The following is a 12,147-nucleotide window of genomic DNA, read 5'->3' on the forward strand; positions in this document are numbered from 1 at the left end:
CTAAGTCAGTCTTCTTTTGCTACTTCAAGATTCTGACTTTTTAACTGGTTTCTGGATTTTTCATAAAGGCATTTTGGCCTCTATATTATTAAGTTGGTGTCTCTGTGGGGAATGAGGGCTGTAACTTCCTACTCCACTATCTGGTTGTCACTTCCCCTTACTATTTTAATAAGGGAAACAGGAACAGGCTATGGAACCCAGTATGCTTTATATATCACAAACAAAGCATTTACTAAGTACTACGCAGTAGTATGTACCTGGTATCCTTTAATATTATAAGGCCTTGTTTTACAGATGAGATATATAAGATCATGTGTAAAAGGTGACTGGTATGTAGTAGACGCTTACTTAAAAATGGGAGCTATTTTTATTATTTCTTTTATACTAAAATTCAAGGTGGGGAAATTATTGTAGATTATTGTGTTGTGCCCAATGTAATCACAAGGATCCTTATAAGTAAAAGAGGTCATGAGCCAAAGAATGTAGCTTCTATAAACTGGTAAGGGATAGCAAACTGATTCTCTCCTGGAGCCTCCATAGGGAACACAGACCTGCTAACACTTAGATTTAGTACAGGGAGACCTAATTTTGGGCTTCTGACTTTTAGAATTGTAAAGAATTTGTGTTGTTTTAAGCCACTAAGTTTGTAGTAATTTGTTACAGCAGAAAAAGAAACTAATACAGAAGTCTGAGTTAAAAAACTAAAATGACACGTCATGAAATTACTTAGGAAATATTTTATTGTACAAAATTTACATTTGTTGTATATGATGAAAAGCATAACAAAACCAATCTTTTGCTAATCCATTTTTTCTGTAAAGAGTTGAGATTTTTCTAATACATTAGATAATACAACTTTTATACAGCTAACAGTTGTGTTGGTAATAAGTATCTTGGGACATAAGGTATAAAAATGAAAACAGATCAGAAAAGTGCAGGGGGAAGACCACTGCCAAAGAGTAATCTCCAAGAACTTGGCATTTTCCACGGCAAGGCAGATGCTGTGGCGTCATCACTCTGTAACCGAAGAACAAAATATTTTAACCCTTCATCTTTACCAACAAATTATCTTTTAACATGTAAGTGTTATAAAACTCTCCCTTCTCTAGTTTTTTGGTTCTTTTTGGTTTTGACACTTTTAGCTCCGTTTTATTGTAATGAAAAACAAAGCAATACATTTCTATGTCTTTATGTCAACTTACGATAAATTTCCTCAAGTTGCAAATTATAAAGGTATGCCAGAAAGGCTGTGGATAGATTCCACCAAGTAAAATCAAACTTAAAAGAAATAGGTATTAAAAAAAAATCAGTGCTGAGGGTATCAATTTGTTCTGAGCAAAATCATAAATTAAAAAGACAGTTGCCTACCATATAAAACAGCCTTATGGGACTTCTGCTATGCCTAAAGGCTAACTGATTTCTCTAGGTGTGATGTTCTTATTTCATATAGAGAAAAGTCTTTTAATTATAATGTGTATTCGATAGCTACAGTATTGCTCACATAACCTTTTGTTTTCTAAAAAAAAAAAAAAAGGAATCCTGAATTCCAAAAAGAACTTGTTTATTCTTATAAGAAGCTTTTGGTATAAATGCAACATGAATAGTGAATACAATGAAGTACTTAAGATATTCCTTTTATGGAAAATTAGCTTTAACGAAACAACTGTAAACAGCAAGTTGGTTAACTTGCCCTCCTTTAAAAAGTTCAGTTAAAATAAATTTTATGTAGAAATATGTTTATATTCAACATAAACTTCTACTTATTTGGTCTACTTATATAGCATATAAAATATATGAATATATAACCAGAGAAATCAGAGGCTTAAGCTATAGGAAAAAACTTACATGTGGTTTGATTATCTGAAGCCATTCATTAAGATATTCAACAAGACCTAATGCATCTGGGATATTGTCTCCTTCTGAAACAAATTTGAGCAGAACAGCCATTGGGATTTCTTTAGAACAGCTACAACAAATTAAAAAAAAAAATTAAGTATTCTACTGATATAAGACGCCGTTAACTATAGCTAAGTGTGTCTGTTTTATAGCTAAGATAATCTAAGTTTTGGGCAAGGAGAAGATACCCATCATGAAATCACTTATTTATCTCCCGTTACCCCAGATACATTCTTCTGTTTGTGAGGCCAGGACTTGGAGCCATCCATGTAAGCCCACCCTAAGCAAATGCAAGTTTGTGTCTCACACCAAGGCTACATAAAAAACCACCCCTCTATCCTCGGTTATAGAACATGAGGTATATTCTGATCTACTCCTGAAACCTACTGTAGAAACAGCTATTTTCAGAAGCACCACAACAGAGACTGAAAGAATTTAACACCTTATTATTCAAAAGCAGCAAAAGAAAATTGTGGAACAGAATAAAAGGGGAGGGGGGAGACACCTTACTATTATTTCTTACATTTATTGAGTGATTATTATGTGGTAAGCAATGTCTGCATATTTTATTACTTAATCCCTACAACAATCCTTGAGAAAGTTATAATTATACCCATTTCATAAATCAATCAGTTTGGAATAATGGAAACAAGGACAGAGTACCTGGATTCAAATTCTAGCTCTGCCACTTACCAGATTATGTCAGGCAAGTTACTTAATCAAGGCTTTAGTGTTCCTCTTCTGTTAAAGAGGGATCATAACAGAATTGAACTCATAGTGTTGTCGTGAGGTTAAAAGGTGGTAGTGACGGCAAAGGGCTTAAAACAGTGCCTGCCCATAATTAATGTTAGCAATTAATTATGAGGTAACTTAGGTTTACAGAGATTTCAATATAGTTAACATGCTCAAAGTTCTATATGTAGGAAGTGGCAGAGGTGGCACTTGAACCTAGGTCTTTCTGACTCCAAACGTAAGTCTCTTAACTGTTATGTTATAAATGCCCCAAGCTAGTAACAAGATGGAGATCTTACCAATGCAAAAAGCTTCCTGTTTGCCAACAAAAGCAAAAATCATTTCTAACACCCTAAAACCAAGCACTATGAGAAGAACTATACCAAAACTTGAGAGCACATGCCTGACAGAGAGCTACAGATGTAAGATGTGGAGGAGAATCTGGCATGGAAGTTCAAAGGTCTCAGCTGTACAGGGAGAGCCCACAGCATTTCAGCTTAAAAATTAGAAGTTGGAAGTTGTTAGCACTAATTATACCATCTCAGTACACAGTTCTAAAATATCTTAGGGACTCTCTGGCTTTGTTTGGAAGAACTGTGAGCAGTGTTCCTGATTATTCATGTCATGATAGCCTTAGAAATGGATCATGCTGAGAGAAAGCCAGTCACCCTGGTGTGCCTTCATTTTAAAGGCTCTAGCTTAAAAAGTGCTGTGGTATGGCCTTGAACTTACAGTGCCCCACACTACTACTTTGTAACAAAAATCTATTTATATAAAAACCAAGCGATCAGAATGACCAGTTGCTGTTACACACACTGTGGCGGCCAACCAACCCGATCGGGGCCCCGATTGGCCCCCCTCAACCTCACGCTGCCCCTCCCCGTGGCTGGCCCGTCCCCTCCCACTGACTGGGGTGGGGCTGGCTGGCCAACCACTTGCGGCCCCTTCCCCCGCCCCTAATCAGACCCCATCTGTGCATGAATTCGTGCACCGGGCCTCTAGTAGTAAAATAAGAGTTTTGTTTTTTTTAAATATATTTAATTGATTTTATACAGAGAGGAAGGGAGAGGGATAGAGAGTTAGAAACATCAATGAGAGAGAAACATCCATCAGCTGCCTCCTGCACACCCCCTACTGGGGATGTGCCTGCAACCAAGGTACATGCCCTTGACCAGAATCGAACCTGGGACCCTTTAGTCCGCAGGCCAACGCTCTATCCACTGAGCCAAACTGATTAGGGCAGATAAGAGTTTTAATATCCTCTGGTCCTCTCTGTAAAAATGGAAGGTGGAGTGTGACTAATGTTATTACTTTTTGTGACACTAACACATGAGATATATCCATTATTAATTTACAAATGTACTTCTATTTCAATTAAATACAAGAGTGGGCTAAAGTAGGTTTATAGTTGCTTGTATGGAAAATAATACAATAATTAATGTGATAACACAAGAATAAACTCTGTGTTTCGTGTACTCACAGCTTTAAACCTACTTTTGCCCACCCCGTGTAAAGACTCTCAAGTCAGCCACACCACTGTCACTAGGAGTAATATTATCTTTTCCAGAGATAAGAATATATATTTGTTCTGATAGTGAGAAGGCAAAATATGTATATCACAAAACATTTAGCAAATAATCTTAATATGCATTGAGGGAGAAAAAAGGATAAAAAATTGTATGAGTCATGATTTTTTTTCAATTTCAAAAATTATTTAGCCCTAACCAGTTTTGCTCAGTGGATAGAGCATTGGCCCATGGACTGAAGGGGCCCAGGTTCGATTCCGGTCAAGGGCATGTACCTTGGTTGCGGGCACATCCCCAGTGGGGTGTGCAGGAGGTGGCTGATTGATGTTTCTAACTATCCCTCTCCCTTCCTCTCTGTAAAAGATCAATAAAATATATTAAAAAAATTATTTATTGTGCTGGGCTGGTTGGGCTCATTGGCTGAGTGTGGACCTATGAACCTGGAGGTCACAGTTTGATTCTCGGTCAGGGCACATGTTGGGTTTTGGGCTCAATCCCCAGTGAGGGGTGTGCAGGAGGCAGCCAACTGATGATGTTCCTCTCTCATCAATGTTTCTATCCATCCCTCTCCCTTCCTATCTCTCTAAATATCAATTTAAAAAATATATTTTAAAAAAGTATTTATTGCAATGAATGTAAAATTACATTGAACATTAAACACAGGTCTTGCTATAGCTGAATACAAGAAAATTGATTTTGTGAGAAACAACTTTAAATAGGATGAACTCTAAAGTTATGTTTTGTAGTATCTTGCAGATACATATATTCAATTCAACTATATTTTAAAGAACTTGGGAAGACTCAAATTATCAATTCAGAAATAAAAGTGAGGACATTACTACTGACTTTACAGAAATAAAATAGGAGTTATATTTTAATGCAACAGATTCTCTGTTTAAAATGATGCCAATGTTCTGAAAGTGGTGATGGGTTCACAACACTGTGAATGTATTTAATGCCACTTAATTGTACACTTAAAAATGGTTAATGTTATGTATATTTTACCACAATTAAAAAAAGATTATAGCCCAGCTGGCGTGGCTCTCTGGTAGAGCATCAACCTGTTAACACGAGGTCATGGTTCGATTCCCAGTCAGAGCACATGCCCAGATTGATGGCTTGATCCCCAGTGTGGGGCAAGCAGGAGGCAGCTGATCAACGATTCTCTCTCGTCATTGATGTTTCTCTTCCTTTCCTTTCCTCTCTGAAATCAATAAAAATATAAACAAACAAAAAAACCCCAAACCAAAACATAAAAAAAAAGAAAAAAAGATTATAGAGGTTGCATTGAACAAGTATCAGGATCCCTAACATGCCACATATAATAAAGCATTAAATAAGGCTTCTCAGGAACCTGTTCTCCTATAATCAAATTTCAATCTTTCCCCTGAATTTAATTTCCATTTTATAAATATACTAGAGGGCTGGTGCATGAGATTCGTGCATTGGGGTGGGGGGAGAGGTTGTTCTTCAGCCCGGCCTGCACCCTCTTGCAGTCCAGGACCGGGACCCCTTGGGGGATGTCCCCCTGCTGGCTTAGGCCCGATCCCCATCCCTCTCGCAGTCTGGGGCTCTCTCAGTCTGGGACCCCTTGCTCCTTACCATCCGCCTGCAATGGAGGCGGGAGAGGCTCCTGCCACCGCCGCTGTGCTCACCAGCCGTGAGCCCGGCTCACTGCTCCTTAGCATTACCTATGAGGTGGGAGAGACTCCTGCCACCACTGCTGTGCTCACCAGCTGTGAGCCCGGCTCACTGCTCCTTAGCGTTACCTATGAGGTGGGAGAGCCTCCTGCCACCACTGCTGGGCTTGCCAGCCAGGAGCCCGGCTTCTGGCTGAGTGGCGCTCCCCCTGTGGGAGTGCACTGACCACGACGGGGCAGCTCCTGTGTTGAGCGTCTGCCCCCCAGTGGTCAGTGCGTGTCATAGTGACTGGTCCTTCTGCAGTTCGGTCAATTTGCATATTATTCTTTTATTATACAGGATAGGATTTTCAATGTTCCAATAAGCAATCCAACAATTCTCCAAATTATCTTACTTTCACTTTTAAATAAAGCAGGGAACAAATGAGAAAGAGGCAAACAAACTCACCCTTCATCATAGAGTGTTTTTGTGATACCTCCTCCAGGTATACGGATGCAATACTCAGAATCACTTATTTCAGGAATGCATGGGCTTTTTTCCATTTCTTCCCAGTTAAGGTTTTTTATTTTATTTTGAATACTTTTTTGCAGGGAAGGTGTAAGTAGGTACCTAAAGGGAGTACTAGAAACAATTACATAATTAACTTTCTAAAAACTCACAAATATAAACATGAAAGCAAAAATCAGTCTTTTAGAAAAAATTATCTTATTCTCTATTCCATTGCACAAGGCAAACCTAAGTTTTAGCAATCTTTGGAAGAATAACGTAAAAAATATTGTTCTGACTTGCTATTTACAGAGAAATGGTAAAGAGATAGGAATATTTAAACTAAGGCAAGACCATCACGAAGATAAATTTAGTTTTCACAGCTATGCTCCCTTCTGGCCATGATGCCTATTGTGAGATTCCTAGAAATTAGCTCCAGTTTTGAAAGGTTACTCTTGGCTGATATTTTTCATCATGATTTTATACGTGCATAAATGATCATGCAATAAAATAGGTTATATTGCTATCTCTTGGATACTTTGTCTTATATTTAAGATTTCAGTTTGAAATGGCTAGGAGCTATACATACTAGTAAAAGCAACTGGATTTCTGCAAATACAAATGGTTGAATATACGAAAATAAACAGAAGTATCAACCCACTCTTTAAAAAATTATTAAACAATAAATCTAGGTACCCTTTCTCCTCTCTTTTCATAGCTTAGCTCTGTAATGTTGCATGCACAATACCACACAATCAAAGCACAGTTCCAGAACCATCTGTATATTTCCTTGTGCCCCAACTATGGAACTGAGTCAACCTAACTGTGCTCCCTCCTATCTCTTGACTTTCTTTTACCTTCTTCTTTCTAAATTTCAGGGAGGAGAGGTAAGGATATACATGGCTTGTAAAACTTATTTTAACTTTTAATAGATAAATCATCATAATATTGCATAATCTTTACAAAAACATTTTTCTCAAAGGCAAAAACATACCTGCGAAGTTGTAGATCATTACGGTGATATGAATGACTGCTTGAAAGAACAATAACTTTGGCACAGTTACTACTTTTCACCCATGAAAGCAGTTTTTCACAGAATGGCTTTGATTTATACTTCGTATGTGTTGGGGGGAAAAAAAAGAAAATCTAAAAGTTAGATCTTAGAGTATACTAGTAAGAGGATTCTCTATAATATTTTATCAACTTTATCTCATGATATATAATTTAAATATACTAAAATTAGAATTATTTTTAGATCCATTTACAGTCCTTAAACTGAAGGTGAAAAAGAGCAATGAATTACCTATTATATCTTTACAATCTATATATATGAAAGCCTAAGTGACCAAATGACCAGTTGCTATGACATGCACTGACCACCAGGGGACAGACACTCAGCACACAGGATCTGGCTCTCTCCTGTCTGAATCAGGCCTGTGGGGATTGGGCTCCCTCCTGTCTGGATCTGGCCTGTGGGGATCAGGCTGAAACAGGCTATCCAACATGTCCCGAGGGGTCCCAGATTGCGAGAGGGCGCAGGCCAGGCCGAAGGACCTTTGAAGCAGGTAGGGTGAGCAAAAAGGGTCAATAGGCAAATGAGCACAGAGGAGTGGTCGGAGGTCAGATTAGGTAGAGCAACTGTCCAACAGAACACTGCAATAACAGAAATGTTCTTTATGGCAAGTGCTTGACACATGTGACTAGAATGATGGAGAAACTGAATTTTTAATTTTATTCACTTTTAATTAATGAATCAGAATTTAAATAGCTAAATGTGGCTATGGCTACCATATCAGTGCAAATGCAGGGCCGGATGGGCCATAGTAGGGGTGTGAATTCACTCTGAATAAGATAGGAAGCCACTAAAACGCTTTTTGAAGAGAGAAGTGATGTGATTTGAAAGGAACATTGACGTGCTGTTTGCAAACAGACTATTAAGTGTTTGTGGGAAGTAGTTGGGGCAAGACTAGAATTAGGGGCATAAGAGATAACAGTAGTTTGGACTACAGTGGTAGCAGCTGGATGCAGAAAATATTGTGATATATCCATAACTTATATGTAGATGCCACTGCTTGAAACGTAATACAAATGAAATAAATCTATAATGTTCACATGCTTAAGTTTTTTCACCAAGGCTACCTGAATTGGGAATATGTAAGATCCAAGCTATCTGTCCCAATTCCTTTCAATATAATCATAAAATAATGGTAGCACCTCTGACATTTTGATTTTTTTCACTGTAAATTCAGAACTTTCTTAACTGTACATACAATAAAAACTCAGAAATTACTTTTGACTCTTAATTCTTAATGATACTTAGTATTTACTCATATTTTACTTTAATAAATTTTAAAAGGCAAATATAATATGCTAACCTTAATAAAAATGGATCTTAACTGAAGAACCACTAGCTTCTTTGAAGGCAATGAATATACTGTAAAGACAAGAAGAAAATGAAATCATACAAAAGTTAAAATGAAGGAGTTATAGAAATAAAACTATTAGCCACCCAAGTGCCCGTCAACAGATGAAAGGATAAAAAAGTTGTAGTACATATACACAATGGAATATTACTCGGCCATAAAAAAGAATGAAATCTTACCATTTGCAACACCATGGATGTACCTAGAGTAGTATGTTAAATGAAGGGATTAAGAACTTCAGATTGGTAGTCACAAAATAGTCCTGGGAATGTAAAGCACACCCTAGGAAACATAGTGAAAATAATGTAATAACTATGTGTCAGGAGGGTACTTGAAATATTGGGGGAACGACTTTGTAAAGTATAACACTGATCTACCACTATGCTGAAATTAATACGAAGTAATATTGAATGTAAACTGTAACTGAGAATTAAATTAAAAGGATATAAATTTAATGTAAAAATTAAAATCGAATTGTAAGAACTTTTGTATCTATATATTTTTTCTTTAAAATATATTTTATATTAATTTTAGAGAGGAAGGGAGAGGGAGATAGAAACATCAATGATGAGAGGGAATCATTGATTGGCTGCCTCCTGCACGCCCCCTCCTGGGGATCGAGCCCACAACCCGGGACCATTCAGACCGCAGGCTGACGCTCTATCCACTGAGCCAAATCGGCTGGAGTGTATCTATATATTTTCAATAATTAAAAAATAGAAGATATGTACTATATCACTTGGTTAAATTAAAGCATTTTAGAAGTACCTTAAAATGTACCAGTGGGTTTTATTCTATGGAATACATTCATTTCTGAAAAGTTAACTCTAAGAAAATTATTTTTCTTCTAACTTTGATTATAAAACCAAAGTAGCCCTGGCCAGTATGGCTCAGTTGGTTGGAGCATTGTTCCGTGTACTGAAGGGTTGCAGGTTCGATTTCTAGTCAGGTACATACCTAGGTTGTGGGTTCGATCCCCAGTTGGGGAGTGTTCAGGAGGCAACTAATGGATGTTTCTCTCTCTCTCTCTCTCTCTTCGTTACTTTCTTTCTAAAATAAAAAACAAAACAAAAAACCCAAAGAAGTATTCCCCTAGAAATTTCTGACATTACTGAAAATAAAATAATTCTTAAGAATGTTTTCAGTTTCTGATAGTCTCCTTTCTCCTCTCTCCTCTCTAGAGAACAGCAATACTAATTGGATTAACGGAAGAATAAAACAAAGGAGAATGTTAGTCATGTAATAAAATCCCTGGAGTAAGTACATTTCTGTTTTTTGTTTGTTTGTTTTTTATTTTATTTTTTTAATTTCTGTTTTTTAGGAGGTTTTTGTTTGTTTTGTTAATCCTCACCTGAGGATAGTTTTCCATTGATTTTTTTTAAAATATATTTTATTGATTTGTTACAGAGAGGAAGGGAGAGAGATAGAGAGTTAGAAACATCGATGAGAGAGAAACATCGATCAGCTGCCTCCTGCACATCTCCCACCGGGGATGTGCCCGCAACCCAGGTACATGCCCTTGACCGGAATCGAACCTGGGACCTCTCAGTCCGCAGGCCGACGCTCTATCCACCGAGCCAAACCGGTTTCGGCGTTTTCCATTGATTTTTAAAGAGAGTGGGAGGAGGAAATAGATATATAGAGAAATATCGATGTGAGAGAAACACATCAATTGGTTGCCTCCTGAACATGCCCCAACCAGGGCCAGGGATCAAGCCCGCAACTGAGGTATGAGCCCTTAACTGGAATCGAACCCAGACCCTTCAGTCTGTGGGCCAATGCTCTATGCACTGAGCCAACTGGCTAGGGCAGGAGTTTTTCAAAGACCTGAAATAACATGCAAAATTTTCTGTGAGTCAATGTGTATGCTTTTCTGGGAAAAGGACCCATAACTTCTATCAGATTCTAGAAAGGGTCCCACTTACTGATGCCTAAAATGTCCCTGTCAACTTCACCTCCAGGAATGAAAAGCTCTGATATGAACCAAAGACAAAATATAGTCTCTAAGGACATAGGATTAGCTTACTGTGCTAAAAGGTAAGCTTATCTTTAATTTTATTTTTAAAAAATTTTATTGATTTCAGAGAGGAAGGAAGAGAGAGAGAGAAACATCAACGATGAGAGAAAATCATTCCGCCTCTCGCACGCCCCCTACTGGGATGAGGATGGGGAATCGAACCATGACCTCCTGGTTCATAGGTCAATGCTCAACCACTCAACAACATCGGCTAGGCAAGAGATAAGCTTTTAGTTACTATAAAAAAGATTACAGCCGGAACCGGTTTGGCTCAGTGGATAGAGCGTCGCCCTGCAGACTGAAAGGTCCCAGGTTTGATTCCGGTCAAGGGCATGTACCTGGGTTGCGGGCACATCCCAGTAGGAGATATGCAGGAGGCAGCTGATCGATATTTCTCTCTCATCAATGTTTCTAACTCTCTATCTCTCTCCCCTCCCTCTCTGTAAAAAATCAATAAAATATATTTAAAAAAAAAAGATTACAAATAACCCTAGATTTGGGCAAACCCTTTGGTGGATCAGGTCTCTTCTGCTATAGGTCTTTTGGGGATTATCTCATTGGACTGTTATGGTGTGGTGTGATTGGGGATTTGCATCAGCAAGCCTAGTAACCATCGGGTATGTTCAGGGCAAAGGCAGCTAAAGCAGGAAGATTAAGAATTAGGAAAAAAGGTCCTAACCGGTTTGGCTCAGTGGATGGAGCATCGGCCTGTGGACTCAAGGGTCCCGGGTTCGATTCCGGTCAAGGGCATGTACCTTGGTTGCGGGCATATCCCCAGTAGTAGGTGTGCAGGAGGCAGCTGATTGATGTTTCTCTTTCATCGATGTTTCTAACTCTCTATCCCTCTCCCTTCCTCTCTGTAAGAAATCAATAAAATACATTAAAAAAAAGAATTAGGAAAAAAGGGATAAATTTAGGGAAAAAGGATTAAGGCATTGGCCACTCAGGCCTCCAATTTATCTCTGATGTACACATACAGTGCAATGCAAACCTACTGGGAAGAGGACATATCTGTAAGGAGTTAGCAGGCTAAGCTTTAAAATGTAAGATATCCTAACTTCCATATAGCAAAACTTAAGTTCTCCATCAGTGTATCATGAAATAATTTTTTGTTAAGATCCTGTTTTCCTTTTTTTTTTTAATCCCTCATTTTCCTTCTGATGAGATACGAAAGCAATATTACCTTTTGTATATTCGGTCCAAAAATATTTAGCTTTTATCTAACCAACCCTTTAGACCAGAGGTGGTGAATCTTTTTTCTGCCAAGGGCCATTTAGATATTTATAACATCATTCTCGGGCCACACAAAATTATCAACTTAAAAATTAGCCTGCTATATTTGGTCAAATATTTAATTAACTCACCCCTAATGCCTTGGTAGGGCCCAATCAAAAGATTTCGTGGGCCTTATATGGCCTGCGGGCCG

At 38.1% G+C, this 12,147-nt stretch overlaps 1 protein-coding gene across 1 annotated transcript in view; it reads right to left on the reverse strand.

The window, feature by feature from the left end:
- Positions 1-717: 717 nt before the first annotated feature.
- PSMG2 (proteasome (prosome, macropain) assembly chaperone 2) overlaps positions 718-12,147 on the reverse strand; it is a 17,642-nt gene continuing 6,212 nt past the window's right edge. The window contains exons 3-7 of the mRNA XM_006763254.2: positions 8,657-8,715; positions 7,276-7,394; positions 6,243-6,416; positions 1,846-1,966; positions 718-1,017 (exon numbers count right to left, since the gene is read on the reverse strand). Coding sequence (XP_006763317.1) covers positions 925-1,017; positions 1,846-1,966; positions 6,243-6,416; positions 7,276-7,394; positions 8,657-8,715 — 566 coding nt within the window. The 3' untranslated portion in view covers positions 718-924. The remainder of the gene's footprint in view (positions 1,018-1,845; positions 1,967-6,242; positions 6,417-7,275; positions 7,395-8,656; positions 8,716-12,147) is intronic.

The sequence above is a fragment of the Myotis davidii genome, unplaced genomic scaffold (assembly GCF_000327345.1).
Source record: "Myotis davidii unplaced genomic scaffold, ASM32734v1 scaffold78, whole genome shotgun sequence".
Classification (NCBI taxonomy): domain Eukaryota; kingdom Metazoa; phylum Chordata; class Mammalia; order Chiroptera; family Vespertilionidae; genus Myotis; species Myotis davidii.